The sequence below is a fragment of the Sceloporus occidentalis genome, unplaced genomic scaffold (genome assembly GCF_023333645.1).
Source record: "Sceloporus occidentalis isolate IW3139 unplaced genomic scaffold, rSceOcc1.0.p SCAF_3, whole genome shotgun sequence".
NCBI classification, from domain to species: Eukaryota; Metazoa; Chordata; class Lepidosauria; order Squamata; family Phrynosomatidae; genus Sceloporus; species Sceloporus occidentalis.
Window position 1 is genome coordinate 25,420,859 of NW_028316983.1, and position 22,845 is coordinate 25,443,703.

At 41.3% G+C, this 22,845-nt stretch overlaps 1 protein-coding gene across 1 annotated transcript in view; it reads left to right on the top strand.

The window, feature by feature from the left end:
• Window positions 1-3,162: 3,162 nt before the first annotated feature.
• The window catches only part of LOC149315660 (ubiquitin-conjugating enzyme E2 variant 1-like), a 42,655-nt gene continuing 22,972 nt past the window's right edge, over window positions 3,163-22,845 (top strand). Inside the window, exon 1 of the mRNA XM_089513842.1 lies at window positions 3,163-3,264. Within this exon, the coding sequence (XP_089369968.1) occupies window positions 3,192-3,264 (73 nt within the window). The 5' untranslated portion in view covers window positions 3,163-3,191. The remainder of the gene's footprint in view (window positions 3,265-22,845) is intronic.

Here is a 22,845-nt window from a genome sequence, read left to right on the forward strand (position 1 = left end):
AAACCAGTATCATAAACTACAGTGGGCCCCCCACATTTGCTGGAGTTAGGGACACAGGACCCCCGTGGAAGTGGAAAAACTGGAAATACAAAAACAGTACTTTTTTTTAACTTGAGAGAACACCTCTCTAGGAATCTCTAGGTCCTCCAGCAGAATTCTGTGCTTAACATCTACCAGAATTTGACCATAGAATTATGCTGGAGGGCTTACAAAGGCCCAGAGAAGAGTTTTCTCTAGGAATATTTAGGCCATCCTGTGCAACTCTATGGTCCACTTCCAGCAGAATTTCTCTAGAAATTCCTAGAGAGAACATATTAATCAAATCAGCAAATAACAAAAACTCCAAAGGTCAAAGCCACAAATGTGGCGGGCCGACACTAAGGCCCGTTCTGCACAGGCAAAAAGTACGTACTAGGTACGTACTAGGGTTACGAAAGGGCATCCCTTCCGGACGCCCTAACCCTAGTACATACCTAGTACGTACAAAACAGTGACGCCCTATACACAAGGGTGCCACCATTTTGACGTTGCGGGCGCTTAGCGTCCACACATCGCGGTGCAGAAATGATGCTGCAAGTGCACCATTGGTGCTTTGCGGCATCATAAACGCGCCGCAAAAAGAAGACGCTTTTTGCAACTTCTTTTTCTGTCACCAGGAACCCTCCCCGTTTGGAGGCTGAGGCTTCCTGGTGGCGGAAACGGAGGTGCCGGCAGACCACCCTTTTTGGGCGGCCTGTAAAGCGCCTTTGTTTAAAGTTTAAAACTATGGACTACATCCAATTGCTAATATGCGAGTTGTTGATGTTGTGTGCCTTCAAGTCGTTTCTGATTTATGGTGAACTTCTGGTGCCACAACAAACTACAATCTTCAGAACTCCATAGCACTGAGCCATGGCAATTAAAGTGGTGTCAAATGAGATTATTTCTGCAGCCTAAGAAGCACATATCTATTCATTTATTTTAGATCAGTTTAAAGGGAAGCCACATATTTTCACCTAACTCTTCTCTCTGTCCAGAGAGGAAACGAAACAGAAAACTAACAACTCCTCCCTTTCCGCTTTTGCAAGCTGCTTGGGACCAAAAATGTTTTGCATTTTGGTGTTTTTGGAATATCTGCATATACATAATAAGATAACTAGAGCCAGCCTGGTACAGTGGTTTGACCGTTGGACTATGACCCTGGAGAGCAGGGTTTGAATCCTGGTTCAGCCATGTAAACCCACTGGGTGATCTTGGGCAAATCACACACTCTCACCTTCAGAGGATGGCCATGGCAAACCCGCTCAAGAAACTAGCCAAGAAAAACCCATGACAGGTCCGCCTTAGGGTTGCAATGAGTAAGAAATGACTTGAAGGCACACAACAACAACAACTACAAAGTGCTATAATTGTGGAGTGGGAGAGTGTCACTATAGGGCTACACTAAGAGATAAGCTACAACAATGAGATTATCTTGGAGATAGGACCGAAATCTAAACATGAAATTCATTTAAGTTGTTGTTGTTGTTCTAAAAAATATTGATCATATTCCCTGAACATGCCAGCCACAGATGCTGGCGCAATGTCAGGAAGAAACTCTTCTAGAACATGGCCACATAGCCTGAAAAACCCACAAAAAACTATTGATTATATTGATGATGATAACAATATAAGTAATAGCAACATTGACATAAATGAATTTCATGTTTCGATTTGAGTTCCATCTCCTATTATTGTAATATTATAAATATTCCCTTATAATATTACAGTATAGATATTCCCCTGGGCCTAAAATATTTGACAATTATCCATATGGGTGGCTGAGGGACTGACCCCTATGGCCTTTGATGGTTCGTTCTGCACACATTTTGTTTCTTGCAGCAAGTGAATTTGAAATATTGTGTATAAAATTACCTTCAGGGTATATGTATGAGATATATATGAAATAAAAAAATATTATATTATATTATAATAATTATTAAAAGTGTTTCATATGTACTTCATACACATAATATATTTTATTTCATATATTATTTCATATTCAGGGTATATGTATGAGGTATATATGAAATAAAAATATTTTATGTATTATTATTATTATTATTGTTTCATATATACCTCATACATATACCCTGTATATGAAATAATATATGAAATAAAATATATGAGTATATTAAATAAAAATATATTATATTATGATATATTGTTGTTGTTGTTTCATATACTTACGTCATCCTCTTTTATTTTATTGTATTCTCTGTATTTTTATTGCTGTAGCCCACCCGGATTCCTTGTGATTGGGTGGGCTATTAATAAATTATTATTATTATTATTATTATTATTATTATATACCTCATAAATACACCCTGTATGTATACATATATGTATGATGTATATGTGAAGCATTATTATTATTATTATTATTCATATTTTTATTATTTCATATATACCTCATACATATATGTATGTATGAGGTATATATGAAGCATTATTATTATATATATATGTATACATTATTATTTATTATTAGGTATATATGAAGCCTTATTATTATTATATGTATTATTATTATTATTTCATATATACCTCATACATATATACGTATGAGGTATATTTGAAGCATTATTATTATGCTTATATATTTTATTATTATTTCATTTAATACCTCATACATATACATTATATATATATATATAATTTCATATATCTATACATATGTATGAGGTATATATGAAACATTATTTTTATTATTATTATTATTATTATTATTACTATTTCATCTATACCTCATACATATACCCTGAAGGTAATTTTATACACAACATTTCAAACAACTTTGCACAAGAAACAAACAAAAAGTGTGCGCAGAAGGCAGCATCAGAAGCCAGAGGCCCCTCTGGGGCAATCCTGGGACATTTGTGTCTCAAACATTTTATTATTAAGCTATATATACCTTCAAGAAATACTTCATTAACAAACCCAAGCCTTTAATTCCGCCCTCCCGAGAGGCTTCATTTTCGGAAAGGAAATCCCTGCACCTAATAAACAAATAACCGTCACAGAGAGAGCGAGAGAGAGAGAGAGAAAGACACACACTCGGCGCGCGCGCACTCGCTTTATTATGGTGGGTTTTTTGTTTAACGTGTCGTTATTATTACCATGATTGTTGTTTTGTGTCCTGCGCCCGCCCGCCTCCTTCTCGCGTTGCGGTGATGACGTGGGCGACAGGGAGGCCGGCCTGGCAGCGACAGCGGCGCAAGATGGCGGCCACCACGGGCTCCTCGGGTGAGAGAGGGACCGGCAGCCCCGGCCGGCGGCCCGGGAAGGGAGGCCCAGGGGATGGGCGCCGCACAGGGACGGGGGCCGCTTCTCCCAACGGGGAGAGGCGCGGCGGGCCCCCGGGAAGCCGGGCCTTTTGCCGGCTGGGTGTGTCTGGGGCCCGAGGGGCGGTGGCCTTGTGGGGCTGGGAAGGGAGGGAGGGAGGGCGGCCTTCCCCTCTGGCCCCTTCCTTCCTTCCTTCCTTCCTTCCTTCCTTCCTTCCTCCCTCTGGGGCTTCTTAAAGCGTGGCACTGGCCCCTCCGCACTTGCTGGGCTGAAGGGCGATGTGGCAAAACTATTAAAGCCACGCTCTTCCTTGTTCAGCCCAAGAGAACGCCTCTCTAGGGATTCCCAGGTCCTCCAGCGCTGCTCTATGGCCAGCACCTGCCACAGTCCTCCTGGGATCATGGAGTCATGGAGGTGGAAGAGCAGAAGGGCCGCCCAGCCCCACAGTACTCTGCCACGCAGGGACTCACAGTCAAGCACCCCATTCACAGATCATACTGGAATCCTGGAGTTGGAAGAGACCCAAGGGCCCCATTCTGCCATGCAGGACATCTCTGCCAAAGCATCCCCATTCGCAGATGGCCATCCAGCCTCTGTTTGAAGACCTCTAAGGAAGGAGACTCCAATACACTCCGAGGAAGGAGTCTGTTCCACTGCCAGGAAGTTCTTCCTAATGTTGAGGTGGAATCTCTTTTCCTGCAGCTTGCATCCATTGCTCCAGTTCCTGTTCTCCGGAGCATCAGAAAACAAACTTGCTCCCCCCTCAATATGACATCCCTTAAAATATTTAAACAGGGCTATCATACAGGGACATAGCTAGGATTTTAGGAAGGGGGGGTCCAGACTAAGTGTCACCATTATAATGGGGTTTGGGTGTGGCGGTGCAGCAGCACACACCATTCATTTTTCTAATGGAAGGGGGGGTCCAGACCCCAAGAAACCCCCTTGGCTACGTCCCTGTATCATATCACCTCTTAACCTTCTTTTCTTCAGGCTAAACATCCCCAGCTCCCTAAAGCGTTCCTAATTTTAGTGGAGGACCTACAAATGCAGAGAAGCGTTCTCTCTAGGAACGTTTGTGGTCAACCTCTGTGGAATGTGATAAATTCTCCTTCTTTGTAGGTTCTCCAGCACAACTCTGTGGTCAACCTCTGGAAGAGTTGCCCTGGAGGACCTAGAGAGAACACATTAATCAAAACCTGCAAATACAGTTCTCCATCCAGGTTTGCAGCTTCGACTTTTGCAGATTTGATTATTTGCAGTTTTGATTATCTCTCTAGGAATCTAGGTCCTCAAGCGCAACTTTGCAAGAGGTTAACCATAGAGTTGTGCTGGAGAACCTAGAGGCTCCTAGAGAAAACATTTTTCTAGGCATTTGTAGGTCCCAGCATGATTTTATGATCAGCCTCTGGCACATGTTGACCATAGAGTTGCACTGGAGGTGATTTCTAGGGAGTTGTTTTCTTAGGTAAAAAGAATAGTGTTCTTTTATTTGCATTTTTCCCACATTCATGGGGATCCTTCACCTCTAACCCCAGCAAATGTGGAAGGAACACTGTAAACAAATCCAGAAAAAATGCTGCAGATGTGGAGGGCTGACTGTACTTCTTAAATTATTACGTGACATTTTCCACCTCACTTTTTTTAAATCACCAAAAGAGGATTCTGCAGAGATATGTGTTCATGATAAGAATTAGTCTGCTATATCTATAGAGTGAACAAATATGGAGGAACCTCCGTGTTCAAAAGCAGTCCATCTCTGAAGAGAAGAAACTGGTGTTGAAGAAACTGGTTGGGGTGGTGGAGGAGGAGCAGGTGGCCATCCCACCTTTTTGTCCACAAATGGGGATTCTTCAGAGATGTGGATCCATGATAGAAATTAATCTGATATATGGGTTGGGCAAGAGATCAGTCTGTGGACAGGACATCAGTTGTATATGGAGTGGACAGGAGATCAATCTATAGTGGAACCTCCATGTTCAAAACCAGTCCAAATCTGAAGACAAGTGCTGGGTGCGATGGTGGAGGTGGTGGTGATAGGAGGAGGAGGAGGAGGTGACTGGGTTTCCAGCACTGCTTCTAAATTTTTAGTCTGCAGCTATCATTGTCCCTTACCATTAGCCATGCTGACTGAAACTTCATGACAGTAACAGCTATTTGACAGTGGAATATGCTGCCTTGGAATGTGATAAATTCTTCTTTGTAGGTTTTTAAACAGAGGCTGGATGGCTATCTGTCAAGTGTGCTGTGATTGTGTATTCCTGCATGGCAGGGGTTGGACTGAATGGCCCTCAAGGTCTCTCCCAGCTCTGTAATTCATTCAGCTAACAAAATGAAATTCAACACGGAGAAATGTAAGGTACTGCACTTAGGGCAGAAAAATAAAATGCACAGATATAGGATGGGGGACACCTGGCTAAATCTCTGAATCTATGAATCTCGAGAGGCAAACATTCCCCATGTATGCATCCTGCAATTACTTAGCAAGCTGCTTTTGGAAGTAGGATACAGAGGTGGGGAATGTTTGGCTCTCCACATAGAATAACAGAGTGGGAGAGACTTCAAGGACCATCCAGTCCAATCATCTGCCATGCAGGAATATTTAATCAAAGTACTCTTGACAGATCGCCATCCAGCCTCAGTTTTAAAACCTCCAAAGAAGAAGACTCCACCACACTCCAAAGCAGCATAATCTCACTATCATGAAGCCTCAGCCAGCATGGCCAGCGGTAAGGGAAAATTATAGTTGTAGACCACAATATTTAAAGAAGTAGAATTTCCCATCCCTGGATTAAATGAACCTTTATTCATTTCCTGCAGAGCTGGTTTTAGGAATGAAACAGTGCGGCTCTCTTGAGGAAGATTGAGCTGAAATGGTAGTAGTAATCTGCTTATTTAATATAGTTACAGTCTGGCTTTCTTAAACTATGGAAGTCCTAGGTAATCTTTCCTTCTTGGCATTTAACAATTTATACCTGCTTAAATTTTAGCGAGGTGGCTGAATTATAACCCCTTTTACTATGTGCTACACTCCATACTCTGGAACATGGTAGCTGTTCTAATTTTTGTAAACTGAGTCCCAGGGCTAGGAAAAGGAGGGATACTATTAATAATCTTCTTCTCCTTCTTCTGTATCTTTTTCGGTCACTCTTGCCAGTATACAATGAACATAAAGATTTTTTAAAATGTTGTTTCTTTGTTGGAAGCTGCCCTACCCAGCTTCTTATTTGTTGTTAGCTGCCCTCAAGTTGGCCATGACTCATGGCAACTCTGTGGATGAGACATCTTCAAGACCCCCCTGTCCTCCACTGCTCTACTCGGGTTCTACAAATTGAGTCCTGTGATCTCCCTGATTGAGTCTATCCATCAGGCTTGTGGTCATCTTCTCTTTCTTCTGTATTCTACCTTCCCTGGCATTATTGTCTTTTCTAGTGAGCCATGCTTTCTTATGATGTGGCAACGTACAACAGCCCTCCGTTTTGTCATCTTTGCTTCCAGGGAGATTCAGACGATGTGGTCAAGGAGCCACTTGTTTGTCTTCTGGCTGTCCATGGTATCCTCAGCACTCTTATCCAGCACCACATCTCAAATAAGTTTATTTTCTTTCTTTCAGTTTTCTTCACTGCCATCCCTCACAGCCGTACATGGTAATAGGGAATATAATGTTTGGGCAATTCTGACTTTAGTGCTCTGTTGTACTGTATATCTTTATACTTTAGGATCTTGTTTACTTCAATTCCAGCATGGGGCATGATTTATAAGGTGCTACTGCAAAGTAAGAAACAAGTAGGTATGGCCTTTTGTGAAAGTTCCCCTCTGATTAATAATGTGTCTCAGTTCAACCTCCAGAATGCTGTTTTTGCTTTAAAAGTCCCACAAGCTTGATTAGTACAGTACAGTATAACTGCTGATAGATTAAGCTATGAACCAGGATATCTGATTCAACTCAGGCTTCCTGGTGCAGCCTTACCAACAGCCTTTAAGCAAGTAATCCCCAATCTCAGCAGTATGGGGGTAGTACTGAGCTATCTCACTTGACATTGATTGGTAACACAATCTATTGAAATGTTTTAGTGCTACTCACACTGGTGGTCCAAAGTCTGGTGCTGGTCCACAAACCCACCAGCTGCCAGTCCTAGGCAATTTCCAGGAAAGAAAGAAAAAGTTGTAGCCAATGGGCAGAAATATAGTACTGGTCCCTGGCATATTGGAAAATGATTGCTGAACTTCCACAGCTTGAGAAGAATTGTTTTAGATGCTATAGTGCAGTGTAAATTGTAACTTTTTCTTAGGTTAGTCTATGAAGTGGTGGCTAACATTGAGCCCAGATGACAGCTGGACAATGGTTTGAATCTTGCCTTTTTTATTCGGTCTCAACATTTTAACATTTATTGACCTTTCTGAAAATAATTTTCAGGACATATTGAGATTTTTGTGGTACGCTTGAAAACATCTTCGTAGACTGAACGTCATCAGCAGCAATGCCTGGAGGCTCTTGGTGTGATATAGCAAGTTTTATAGAATCCTGGTTCGTAACGGAATGGATGAGGCTCTAGGAAAACTGGTGTAGCTTCGTAGGTAGATAATTAAATCTAGGGCCTGTTACAGACAGCCAAAATAAAGCTGCTTCGAGTCACAGTGGAGGTATGGTGTTTCAATGATGCATGCGTCCTAAGAGTCCAGAAGTCGCACCAAAGCCACACTCCATACCTAAGGACTGGAGCGTGGCTTTGGTGTGGCTTCTGGACTCTTAGGACGCATGCATCATTGAAACACCATACCTCCACTGTGACTCGAAGCAGCTTTATTTTGGCTGTCTGTAACAGGCCTAGGTGACATGAAATGAGGCTCTAAGTATGCTGCAACTAGTTCTATGTCTTTTAACAAGCTGCCCTCTCTCAGCCCAATGGTACCTCCTGCAGAATGAGAGTAATAATGATCCTACTTGCATAGTTTTTTGTCAAATGTAGGTAAGTCGGATGGGGAGAAGGTTTTTTGTTGTTGTTGTTGTTTATATAATACTATGATATGAGATTCAGGCAAGTAAAAATAATTCCCTCTTTAAATCTTGGTGGGAAAACATTGATCTTCCAGATATTTTAAACTTTAGCTCCAGTCACCTCCCTATACATACATACAGCAGGCCAGAGGTAAGAAATTATGAGAGTTGAAATCCAAAATGCCTAGAGTGCCAAAGGCTCCTCCTTCCCACTTCACATGGTGCATGAGTAATTTTTGAGACTTGTTGCCTGATATGTTGGAGACTGTAACTTAGGGGCAAAACAGACTGCCCCAAAGGGGAGGCTTGAAGCTGCTCCTGAGAGAGCCGGGTTGGGGCCATGGCAACTGCGCACTGTGGCCTCAATCCAGTTTTTTGCCAGCCCAAAAAGTTCTTTTTTGAGTCAGCAAAAAGCCGACTTTTCTATCCCCCTGTGGTATTACAGTGCTCCTGCATTGTGTGGTGTGTAAATGCTGCACCGCTGAAGCAGTGTGAAGCTGGCCCCTGTGTAGGCAGCCTGGTGGCTTCTGGGCAGCTTCAGAGCAGTGTTGGGTCATGCATACGCCACGCCCCCAAGCCACCAGGAAGCCAGAATTTCGAGCTGGTCTGTTTCAGCTCTAAATTGGCTTAAAGGGACATAATAGTCAAATTCATGGAGGATGTCTGCTAGTGACTTTACTCATGATGGGTACACCCTCAGAATGATTGGAAGTATTCTTCTGATTTCCAGTCACTGAAGACCAACAGTGAGAGAGGGCATAACATAATGAGGTTTGTTTCAGGTGTGCAAACAAACTTTGTATTATGTTGTAACTTAAACGCCCTTTAGGTTTCTTCTACGCAAAGCATTGCTCTGAATGTGTTACTAGATCATAAGGTCTTTAAATACTTCAAGGCCTGTTACAGACAAGAAGGGGCAAGCCTTCTCTCTGCTGCCCCAGAGGGTAGGAGCAAGTGTAATGGTTTGAAGTTGCAGAAAACTATAGATTTCTATTCTAGAAGGAACTTCTTGACAGTAACAGCAGTTTGGCAAGGTAACCAATTGTCTATAGAAATAGTGGGGTCTCCTTCTTTGGGCATCTTCAGAAAGAGGCTGGACAGTTACCTATCAGAGATTCTTTAGTGGAAATCTTGCTTTGAGCAGGGAGTTGGATTCAGTGATCCATTAAGTCTCTTCCAGCTATGATTTTATGATATTGTAGACATGGATAATCTCTTGGGATTTTCCCAGTAAATTTGGGCCTGAGACACACCAGCCAAAAGTGGTGTGCTGGCGCCGACACTATGGTTCCAGGGCGCACGGAAATGGCACACTTCGGAACCCTAGTCCGTCCTGTCTACATGGACACTGCCATGATGACGCCGCCACTGCACAGTGTCTTCACGTCGCTGCGCATTGCGTACATTACGAGTGCACCAATGGCACACTTGTGATGTATGCAACGCGCCACAAAAAGAACCCGGAAGAACCAGGTTCTTTTTACTGCAGTGGTTTGGCGGTTGCAGCGTCCTTCCACAGTTAAAATGGGCAAATCCAGCCCGCCATTTTGGGGCGGTCTGCACAGCCGCTAAGCTTCCCAAAAATAAATTGAGGATACCTTGACATGTTACCAGATTTGTTCTAGACAGTGGTTGATAGATGTGGGGAACAGATATATTTCCAGAGTGTCTATACTGGAGATAAAGGTACAGTTGGCCTTCATTTCTGTGGGGATCTGTTCCAGACCCCCCTCCCCTGCGAAAACGGAGGCTCGCATTTATTCAAACCCCATAGGCTTGAATGGAGTACACCCCATGTGTGCTAGGCACGGGCACGTGCACCATTGCAAATTGCCGGAGTTTGTCCCTCCGCATATATTCAAGGGCGTGGATCTCGTGAGTCTATGAAGAATCATCTTCATCCTCTCCCCACTAATGGAAGTTCCTGCAGCATAAGAACTTCAGTTAGATTTCTCTCTGTGTCTTCTCTCTGAAAAATGTGTTGCTGATTATGCTCACCTACCCACTGATGGAACTACAGAAGTAACAGATCTTTCACTTAGCCAAATAGAAAACATTATTCTAGGCATCACTGCATGTTATTTTTGAGTTTATTTACATAGCTCATGAGGAAACTAAGTACAGCTGACCATTTGTCTCAGCTTGTGGGATTTCTCTTTGGGATATAAGGGTTGGCCTTGTGGATCGATAGATTGTAAATAGAAATAAGAGGACGACAGCATTTCGGATAATGCTGATTTAAGCACTTTTTCATCCCTGTGGAGGCAAAGCAGACATGAGCTAATAGATCTTTTCCAGGGACATGAGTGGCTTAGGAGTTAGTTCCCCAAAACAAGAGAACACACCAGAGTGTCTGGCACTTTATCCCATGCTTATCCTTTATTATAATACCCAAGATAATGTTTAATTTTATTTGAAAGAGGTTGGCATTTTACCTAACAAGATTTGCTCAAAAAAGATGGTTTAAAATGAAAACAAATTAATGTATTTTTCAAAGTTTGCCAGTCATATTAGTATCCTTCTTTTCTCGAAGTTAAATATAGTCAGAGTATTTTGATAATGCATAAAGTGAAAACTGACAAAGGAAAAAGGATGCTAGGCTGTATGAATTTGTCAGTTTACTAAGATTACCCAGTACATTCCTGATATGTGCTTGCTAGTAAGATCTATTTGGTTTGTGGGCATGGGGCTTTTTATGTTTTGGCCCAATGTCTATGGAATACTGTTGTGTGAGAGGTACACCTGGCTCTTTTCTTGGTGATTTGGTATTTAAGAAGTTGATATTTTAATCAACTTTTGATTGATTCATGTTTTATTATTCTATTTTATATTTTCTGGTTTTAACCATTGTTGCTATTTTCCTTTCTATTGAGGTTTTTCTTTTGTAAACAGACTTGAATTGTTTCGTAACATTTTAAAGCAATATAAACATACTTTAATAGTTGGTTTGCATGATCAAGTGATAATTCATTTCTCATTTTGTATCTTACTCCTTTTCTGTAGAGTTCAGGTTGGTGTAAATTGAGACTATGTCATTCTCACAATACCACTATGAGGTAGGTTAGGCAAAGACAGTGACTGGTTAAAGATTCTCAGGGGAGCTTCAGATGCATCTAGGGCCTAATCCTCTAACCACTACAGTATTTTTATCACTTCCTCTTATGGGTGTAGTTCTGTTGCATAAAAATATGTTTACTAAACTTGTAGGAAGCTGCTTGTTTTCAATTTTAAAGTTATGTTCTTTATAAAGTATGGTGAGCATGAGTGGCCTAGTGGTTTGGTGTTGGACCATTACTCTGAAGACTAAGGTTTGATTCCCTGCTTGGCCATGAAACCCACCGGGCAACCTTTGGCAAGTCACATGTTCTTAGCCTCAAGGGAAGGCAATGGCAAACTTGCTCTGAACAAATCTTGCCAAGAAAGCCCCATTTTGGAATATTTGCATATATGTAATAGGATATCTTAGAGATGGGACTCAAGTCTCAATATGAAATTCATTTATTTTTTGTATATACCTTATACACATAGCCTGAATGTAATTTTATGCATAATATTTCAATTATTTTGTACTTGAAACAAAGTTTCTGTTCACTGAACCATCAAATACCAAAGGTGCCACTATCAGCAACGCGTGTGGACTATTTTGGATTTTGGAGTATTTTGGATTTTAGAATTCTGGGCAAGGGATACTCATATTTTGTAAAATATCAGTTAATTACTCAACCTTACTTTAGGCTTAAATTTTACAGAGATGTATTTGATTGCCTCTACCAATTTAACATGCTGGCACTTCCACTCTCAGCATTTGTGGTGTGTCAACCTGTATCCTTGTGTAATATACTTGTTGCAACAACTTAACACCATGTTTTGTGTCATTGTTCTGTCATTATGATGGGTACATTCTCTCAAATATTTATCTACTGCATTGCTTCTTGGTCTTTTGGCTAAGATAAAAAACAAACCAAAAAACAAATATATCGCTTCATACTCAACTAACAGTGTCTAAACAGTTTACAACTGTAAGCTAATTGCCCTCATCAATCTGGGTACTCATTTTAGCGACTTCGGAAGGATGCAAGCCTGAGTCAAGTTTGAGCCCCTTTAGCTGGCATTGAACTCACAACCTTATGGCTTTGAGTGAGTGGCTGCATTACAGGCATTTAACCACTGTGCCACCAGGGCTCTTGAATCAAGTGTAGTAGCAAATATTTATCTGCTATTACAGGAAGTCCCAGGATTGGGCTGTTCCTATGAAATGTGATGCTGACATGGGCACCTCTTGTCCTTTCATCCTGTGAAGTCTACAGTCCTTTAATCTTTTGCAGCTGCTGACTTTGCAGTGTAAAGTTGAATGGAAGAAGATCAAGCTATATTGCTCCTTTTTTTCTTCGATAGTTTTTTGGGCATTCACTTAGAGATGTTATAGGAACCATTGCTCAGAGAAACTTACTACAGTGGTACCCCGGGATACGAATGCGCCGCCTTACGAAATTTCCGGGTTACGAAAAAAATCTATTTAAAAAAACTGTTCCGCGTTACGAATGTTTTTTCGGGTTACGAAAAAACTTTTGGTGCTTTTCGGCGCTATTTCGCACCAAATCGCGGCTTTTCCCCATTAGCGCCTATGGTTTTTTCGGCTTACGAAGCCTTTCGGGTTACGAAAGCGGCGGCGGAACGAATTATTTTCGTAACCCGGGGTACCACTGTATGTTGGTAAGTGGCTTCCTTGGGGCAAGACAGCTGAATGGTAAACCAGAATATGTCAGCTATTGTACATACAGATGATCTTGGTAGATAGACAGTGCTATAGAGATACCCACAAGATTGAATTTACAAGGTTAAAAGTACAGGCATAGCTCAGTTAACATTGCCTCTAACATTAAAGCTTTTTACAGTGTCTTTTTATGTCTATCCCCAGCCCAGTTTTCCTCCTTGTCTTCTGTCTAGCTAGATTTTTGAAGCAATATTGTCATTGAAAGGGTGGTGAAGGAGGGCTAGAGAAACATATGTTGTTATATTGTGTTGTAGTAGCAGCATGTCTGCAGTGAACAATTCAATAAAGAGCTGGGAAAAAGTGAGATTCTAGTCTGCCTGATCCTGTTGTAGCTGTATGTTCCTGCCTACAGCAGGCAAAATAAATAGTATCTGCTACCAGAATCCCATACTGAGTATGTGTGAAGAGCAAATCAGAGGGGAAAGAGGTATGGAGACAAGCTTCCCTCACCAGCTAGCCTCAGCATGTTAAAAAGCATAGATCTGTAAGTTTGGACATCAACATGGATTAAGAGAAGTCTTCTTCTTCTTCTTCTTGACTTTACTTCGCGAACGAAGATTCAGGAAGGACTCATCCGTGCTTTCTACAAGCGCGTTGATGATGTTGGATGTATCCCTCAAGCTTGTGCAATGGATTTTTCTGGTGGAGCGCAGCGTGCACAGAACTGGCCTCACCCTTTAAACCAGAGGTTCGACTGCTGAGGCCTTGACAAGCATGGACAGTGGCAGCGAGGTCCTCAGGTCGTAGGTTTGATTAGAGTTTCCTTCTCTTAGATGGTTGACCTTACAGGGTTAGACGAGCACCATCTGCCCGGGTTTGGGATTAGAGTTTTCCTTCTCCTAAGATGGTTGCCATAAGGCTAGAGAGCCCATCCTGCCCTTTGGCGCTCTTGGTCAGACCCTTTGGTTGTGACCTGTCTGGCATGGGAGGCCCTACTGGTAGCTATTATACCACCAGCAGCATAGCTCACAACTTCATTAGGGTACACAAGCCTCTCCCCCACACAGTCAGAGTATAGCTGGAGGGGAATAGGAGGCCAGAGGATGACAGTTAAGGAGGGAGGAGCCTCTTTCTTCAGGCTATCCCTGGTTGAGCTGGGTCTGCCTGATCACTCCCTCTCAGGCCAGAAGATGACAGTTAAGGAGGGAGGAGTCTCTTCCTTCAGGCTATCCCTGGTGGAGCTGGGTCTGCCTGATCACTCCCTTTCAGGCTGGAAGATGACAGTTAAGGAGGGAGGAGTCTCTTCCTTCAGGCTATCCCTGGTCGAGCTGGGTCTGCCTGATCACTCCCTCAGGCCGGAAGATGACAGTTAAGGAGGGAGGAGTCTCTTCCTTCAGGCTATCCCTGGTCGAGCTGGGTCTACCTGATCACTCCCTCAGGCCGGAAGATGACAGTTAAGGAGGGAGGAGTCTCTTCCTTCAGGCTGTCCCTGGTCGAGCTGGGTCTGCCTGATTGCTCCCTCTCAGGCCGGAAGATGACAGTTAAGGAGGGAGGAGCCTCTTCCTTCAGGCTAGCCCTGATGGAGCTAGAAAGAGAAGTAGAGATAGATGAAAGGTGTATTTTGGAAGGGGATCTAGAAGGTTCAAAATGTTTTTGTCTACATATGCAAGGTTTGTCTGCCCTGACTGTTTCATTTCACATGTGCACATTGCTAGTTTTGGATAAAAAGTTCACTGAAACATGTTGAACTGCTCTTTTTTGTAGGAATCTATCCCTATTTTTCTATATTCCAACCACTAGTACTAAATTTTCTGTTAGTAATGCCCAGGAACACATATTTTTGTTAACGGTATAATTATAACACTTTCTATTTTGATAATTGAGGATCACATATGTGCATTGGCTTCTCTTGCAATTGGGAAATAAGGCGGGGTACAAACCGCCGCTTTGCGGCGGTCTGCCGCCGCCGCCGGTAGGTCCGTGGGGGAGCCGGAGCCTTCAGACGGCGCGGCTCCCGCGCGGACCGAAAAAGAAGCTCCAAAATGGAGCTTCTTTTTCAGTCGCGTTTGTGACGTAGCGAGGCGCCAGGGGCGCACTCGCTACGTCATAAAGGCTGCGACACGTACGGACGCTCAGCGTCCGATACGTAAAGATGGCGGCGCCCATGTGGAAGGGGCGCCGCCATCTTGTACGTATAGGATACGTACTAGGGTTAGGGGGGTGCGGAAGCACCGCCCCTTCCTAACCCTAGTACGTATCCTATACGTACTAAATGGCGGTATGTATCCCGCCTAAGTAAAATAAGTAAAAAAAAGGTCAGGCTAATGAGTTCTAAGGTAAAATGCCACGAACGTATGACTAACTGGTTAGTGTGTAACTGCACTATTGCCCTTCGTCATATTTAAATTCTTTTTGTTTCGCTTTCCCTGCTTGTTTCTGTACTGCACAAAGCTCAGTAGAAGAAAACTTTGTAAAGAGAGATGTAACCCCTCTGTGCATCTTATGGTTAATGGTACTGGCATAGCAAATATGAGCCCCTGTAGCAACAGTGGCAGATTATATGTAGGAGGAGCTAGAAAAAGTTATTATTTGAACTTCTGTTCTCATAATCCCTATCCAAGCATGGATGGTCCAAAAAGTAATCTTCCCAGTTTTTTGTAAGGCATATGAGCAACATGAAGCTGTCAACTTTCCAGGATTAGAAGGAATGAGCGGACATTCCCAGCCAAGCTGTTCAGCTATATCTTACTTTATGGCAGGAATAAAACTTGGAATTTTCCTCATTCAGACCAATAGTTCCATAGGACCACAAGTATTTCTAGGTGAAAAACAGTCACTGCAGCCATCTCTGCTGCTTACCCAACTCTTTTTTATCCCTGATCAAGGAACCAAAACCAACATACAGTAATGCATCTTGATCTAGACCAGCAATGGAGAATGCATGGCTCTCCATATGTTGTTGATCTGTAAGTCTCATCAACCCTAAGTTAGTGGAAAAGGTTGTTGTGATTTGCAGTTCAACAGCATCTGTAGGACCACATCTTTCCTGGATTTTGTTCCGGAGGAACCACACAGACAAGTATTACTGCATATTTTTGGTCTGAAAAAATCAGCATTTTCAAGTAGTGTTTACATTGTGAACCTGAAGAACTCAATCACTTGATACAACAAACTCCACGTTGCTGGTCCAAGCAGGATCTGAATGAGCAATATAAATTATAATGTCCCCCACCCCCCAAAATGTTGTTAATACTGTTATTTTGTGAATACTTGTTTAATGAGGTTACTGAGTTTCCTGTAGCAAAACCCACAAGTAGAATTGAAATCCAGGACAACACCCAGCTTGAAGTACAGACTACTCTAGTTTCCTGCTATCTCCGAGAACATGTCTTGGCAAAAAAATTTTTTTAAATTGACGCAGACATACTTTTAGCCCAAGTGAATTGTGTGTTTTCATTATCTGTTAGAGCTTCCATCCTTGTGTCTTTAAAAGGATAAAGGCATACTTATATTAAAGAATATATTAAAACATTTCTAACAGTCATAAAATCTTGAGTGTTTAAGCATATGTTTCAAGAACACATCATTGACATTAAGGTGCTTTTGGACTGTCCTGATGTAGAGAATATCAATAATGTTGTGAATGGTTTTAGAAAAGTGTTGTTTAGAAGGGTTACATCAAAACTTTCTGTACAATCCACCCCATGCACTCAGGTCCTTTGGGAGCAATTTGCTGCAACCTATAAAAACTAGACTGTCTGCAACCGGCCAGAGGACCTTTTCAGTAACCGCTTCCAGATGGAATGGCTTGCCAGAAGAGAGCCATCATATTACCAGCTTAAATAGCTTTAAAAAAACCTGTGAAGACAGATCTCTTCCAGCAGGCCTTCCCTGAATAAATAACTGGCCACTAAAAATCTGAACACCTGAACTTAATATTCCCTGGAACTAGGCTATGGCCATTGTTGATTTATTATTTTATTTTAAGGTATGTTTTAACTGTGTACTGTTTAATTGCTATTTTAAGGGTGTATGATATTGGGATATGGAATTGTATTATTTTAACTGTAAGCCATCCTGGTTGTGTTCCACAGAGAGGCGGGATATAAATAAATTTTATTACATTATTATTATTATAAAACCTGCCTATCTAAGGTAGGATACAGACCTCCCAAAAAGGGCCAGTGGAAAAATCGTGTGGCTCCCTTGCGCAGCAAAAAGAACCCTTAAAGAGCGGGTTCTTCTTGCGGCACGTTTGTGACGGCGAGACATGCGGACGCTAAGTGTCCGTCATGTCAAAATGGCGGCGCCCGTGTGTACAGGGCGCTGCCATTTTGATGCCCCTGTCATGTGCTAGGGGTGACACCAGTATGGGCGGTGGTGCGCCCTCGGCCAACCCCTAGCACGTGAAAGGGGCATACTTTAGGCCCGTCTGGAGAGGGCCTAAGTTATATGATGAGAGGATAACTGGTGCTAGTGCTATTTCATGTTGACATTGGGGTGATTAATCTGAAAAGTATACTTTCTAAATAGGAAACGTAGTACATTAAACCATTTTATAATAGCCAGCATGTCTTAGGTCCCGAACAACACAGTTCCAGGCATGTTGAGTGGTAAATCATAATGAGTTCCATGAGGCCTCTTGGTAGATAAACATGTATATCATTGCAGCTTTAGTATGTGGCCACCTGGAGTAAGCCCTGCCGAACTTGAGGTAAATTTGCCAAGGGTTGTATTGTATAAATGTATAATAATGCCATCTATCCTCTTTCCTCCAGAAAATAGCATGATGTATGTGTGTGTGTTTAATGTAGATTTAAAGCCTGTCCTGTCATGGCAGTGTGGTAAAGGAATACTCATGTTCTTGTAAGACTTGGTCTGAAAGATTATTCACATAACAAAATACATGCAGCACCTTCAGATGAAGTAAATATGTGTTTTAGCTCTCTCTGTGAAATATTAGTTTGGCCTGCAATATTTGTGGGTGGAAGTAGAATGAGCACTCTCTTATCACCTAACTCATGTTTGTTAGTGATCAAATTGGGTAAGAGGAAGTACTGAGTATTGTGTGTGACCCACCATTGGGAGCAGCCTCTCCAACCTGATTTATACTTCCTGAATTAATTTGCTGATCAGAACACAGTAGCTTTCTGATTTCAGACTTCTCTGAATTTTGCATTATCAAAATACCTATGTGTTCATGTGTTTGTGTATGTATGCATATAAAATATGTAAGTTGTGATAAAATGTATACTACGTAAAAATTTTCACTTACATGCACTTTTATTTTAAGTGTAGAATACTGTGCTAATAGGACAGAAATAACTGAGGCCCAGTACAGACCTACTTGAAAGGCTAGCTAGGGGATGGAGTTGGGGTGTAGCGTCTACACGGCGCACATCCTGACTCCACCCCCAGGGTGGCATGATGTTGCACGCCACAAGACGCGTGGTATCACAGCGCTCCTCCAGCGCTGTATCTGCACAACACAGCAGCAAAGTGTAAAGCCACCGCTGTGGCGCCATTTCCAGGGTGCAATAAGGACCTACTTTTTGCATCTTCTTTTCATGCCCCGGTAAGGCCAGATCGGGGCCGCAGTGTGCAGTTGCCACAGCCCTGGTCTGACTGTAAAAGGGGTGGCCCTTTGGGGCTGTGTGCACAGACCCTTAAGAATGAAAATGTGGGAAATTGACACCGGTCCTAAATAGTCTGATTAGTCCAGTCTTACATCAAATGACATTTTTTACTAAAAACATGCCTAGTTTCTGCTCATTTCCCCTCAGTTTGTCACATACTAGTCATGTAACACAGCCTTCCATCTTGGTGTAATTATTTTGTTGAGAAAATTGTCATTAAAGGTAAAAGTATTCTCTGTTGACAAGGTTGTCAAGTCATGTCCAATCATACTGTTACTAAACCAAAGAGCCAGCATTGTCAGAGACTACTTTGTGATCATGTGGCAAGCATGATTGCACAGAACGCTGTTTACTTTCCCACTGGAGTGGTACCTATTTACTTGTATTTGCATGCTTTTGAACTGCTAGGTTATCAGAAGCTGGGACTAGTGATGGGAGCTCATCCCATTATGCCGCACCCGGCCCTTGAACTCCCAACCTGCCAATCGATCGTGTAGTCAAGAGAGTCAGCATCAAATAATGTTGCCCTTCAATTGGGAAAGAGCTATAGGTTGGCCTTTCCCAACTTTTTCAGTTAAAAATTGATGCCTGATTAATTGGGCGTCAGGTATTTTGGTTTTTTTAGATTGTAAACCTGAGGGCAGGGAACCGTCCAATTAAAAAGATTGTATGTACAGCACTGTGTAAATTTACAGCGCTTTATAAATAAACGTTAATAATAATAATAATAATAATAATGACAATAATTTGTTTTAGTGGGGGTGGGGAAATGTAAGAAGTTGAAGCACAATCCTAACCTCAGATCTACTGGCGTAGAGTTTTCCCTACACCAGTATCTTTGAAAGAGCATATCTCCTTATATGAGTCTGCTTGTGTTTTAAGATCTGCAGGGGAGAGCTTTCTGTTTTGTCATAGGATCATCGCAGGAAAGTTTGGTGAGAGGACATGAGAGAGACATGGCCTTCTCAGTAGCTGCTTCCAGGTTGTGGAACTTCTTGCCACATGAGGTTCAGTTAGCCCCATCTATACTCTTTTCTGCTGGCAGGCAAAGACTTTTTTATTTAGGCAGGACTTTGGTTCTTAACATCTTGTCAGAAGGATCTTTTAATAGGGTGTGTTGTGCTTGTATCTTTTTTATTATGTTTTAAAAACGTTTTAAACTGTTTTCATTTGCATTTTAATAGAATTGTCATTCAGTTGTTTTAAATATTTTTGTACCAATAGGGTTTTTTTAGCTGCATGTTGTTTTAGCTTGTTAGCTTCCTTGAGTCCTGCACTGTGGGAAAGGTGATATATAAGTTAAATAAACAATAAAATAAATGTGTAGGGGTAAGGCAGCCATCATTCCCAGCCAACACACTGTTTGCAGTACAGAATGGGTTTTTTTAGTTCAGCACATTGTGGGCAGGGCTTGTGCACCCTGCAACATCTTGGTCCCATGTGTCTCCTCAACCCCAGGTGTGGGTTACAAACTTGCAGACACACAGCTTAGATGCTCTCAAACTTTACTGAACTTCTCAAACTTAATAATTGTCGCTTACTATTTGATGTTCTTTTGAAGCCTGTTTTATCGAACCATTTCCTGTATTGCTATGTACTTTATATGTATTAGCCTACTAGCCCCACCACCTTTCCCTTCTCCTTTTATGTCATGTCTTTTTAGATTGTAAGCCTGAGGGCAGGGAACCGTCTAATTAAAAAGATTGTATGTACAGCACTGTGTACATTTACAGCACTTTATAAATAAAGGTTAATAATAATAATAATAATAATAATAATAATAATAATAACGCCCACACCCCGAACATAAACACAGTCTCAATTAACTTTCTGTTTCTTCACGGAGACTCTTCTCCCAGCTCTTCTCTCAGCCCAAAGCACTTCTCCAACACCTCCAGCTCCGATTTGTCTTGCCATAGGCATTGGGCCCTGCTACCCATAGTTCTCCTTTCGGGTCCCACCACTCCCCTTCCAGAGTTCCTCCTTCCTTTTTCCTCCACTCCCCTTTCTGAGGATATCTAAAGTCCCCCTCTTCTTTAGGGTTCCGTAAGGTTACCTCCACGTGTGGGCCAACCCTCAGCAGCCCGTGCCTTCCTTGGAGAGTCACAGGGCGCCTTTCTCTCCAGGGGCTTCTTGTTACTTTCTTTAGCCCTGCTCCAACCGCCTCTCCACGTCCAGTTCTTCCACATCTTCCCCTCTACCATGCACTGTCCTCTCCCTTACCTTTTATACCTCTCTCCAAGGGTCTCACCTCCTCGCCTTCCCCTTCCCCTGGGTCCTCCTTTCCCTCCAATTGTATCTCTTCCCAACCAACCCCTCACCTCCTCCCTCACTACACACATCTATAGGGTACTAACAGCAGATGCAGAGCAGTAGTCAATGCTGAGGTTACTAAAGGACATGGACTATGTTAGGTTGTTGCTACCTTATAAAGGGGAGTAGCCAACATGTAAGGGGAAATAAAAGGATAATATGTATAGAAATACATGTACAGTATTGTATTCATATTGACTTGCTTAATTTTATACATGTTTTTGTACTCTGGGAGCTGTCTAGAATGAAGGCCAGTTTAGAAATGTTCAAATAAACAATACATTTTAGTCGAAGTCCCAAGCATATGTATCAGTAGAGTTTATATTTATCATCATTTATTTGAAGTAAGGATCTTGAAGGCTCACTCTGAGACATGCAGAGGAATATTAAATTGATATGTGCTTTTGTCTTGGGCTCATACTATTTATATAGAGTTCCTACTGGGATTTATTTTTCTGTCAGACTGATTTAACAATGTAAGTTAAGTTTCTGTTTCTTACTGCCCTTATCCCTCTTAGACTGTAACTCAAATGCATTCCAAATCCAATAATAAGGTGAACTTCATTACAGTTAAGATTGGGAGGGTCAAAGCCATACTGTGTTTTAGTCATACGGTCTTTTTCCTCTCTCTGTTTCTTTATGTTCTGTATGTACTGTATTTTTCTTCTTCTTTTTTTAATAAGTTTTTATTGAGTATAAAAAGCGTACAAAAAAGAATAGAGAACATTTCAACACAAATTACCAAAAAGAAAAAAAAGAAAAAGAAAAAAAAACAAGAAAGGACAAAAAACAAAACAAAACAACCATTAAAAATTCTGTATGGTACTTCCTTGGTTGCTGAATTCTTCCAATAGTTGCTTGATATATCTTACTGTACTCTTATCACTTTAATTAATACAGATACTATTGATTTCTTAATCCTGTTCCCACCACTTTTATACTATTTTAACTATGTTATATTCACATTCTTATATAATTCTTATCCTACACCGATATACACATTATTATATGTTTTTATTATTTCACTATTACTTATCTAGTCTCTTCATATTGTATTCTTTCGTCTATTATCTATTAACACAAGAGAGATATCTGTTTCATTTTTCCAAGGCCAGGTGTACCTCTCCTTTCTTTTCCCTCTGAAGGTATTCTTTCCAAATTTCCCATTCTTTATAGAAGTTTTTCATCGATCCATTCTTCACTAAGTAAGTCAGTTTATCCATTTCAAATAAATCCATCATTTTTAATTGCCATTCCTCAATTGCCGGGCATTCCTGCTTTTTCAAGTATTTAGCAAATGTTATTGATGCTTTTATAGTGTATAAAAATATTTTCATTCTTTCTGTCCAATCTTAGGTTGTCCGTCATATTCAAGAGGTACATTTTAACACTCATTCTTTCTTTAAGTTTAATTTTTTTTTCAATTCCATATGGATGTTTTTCCAGAATTTTTTAGCCTTTGAACGATTCCACCATATATGTAAGTAACTTCCAACTTCTTTTTTTACACTTCCAACACGTATTTTTATTGTTTTTAAACATTTTTGATAACTTATAGGGCATCAGATACCACCTATACATGGATTTGTAGATATTTTCTTTTAATTCTACACTTATGATCTGCTTGATTTTTCCTTTCAATACATATAATTTGATTTTGATTGTATATTAGAATGTTAGTATTAAAAGTAAACAATTAAAGTGCAAAAAAAAAGCTGTTTCTTACTACTCTCATCTCATTTGATCTATAACTCAAATACATTTCAAATCCAAGATATTCCAGTTGTACTCATTGTTTGGAATAAATTAGTAGCCAAATATTCTGACAAGAAAATGATAATTTGGAATATATTAATATAATTATTGCCTTGTATTTTGAG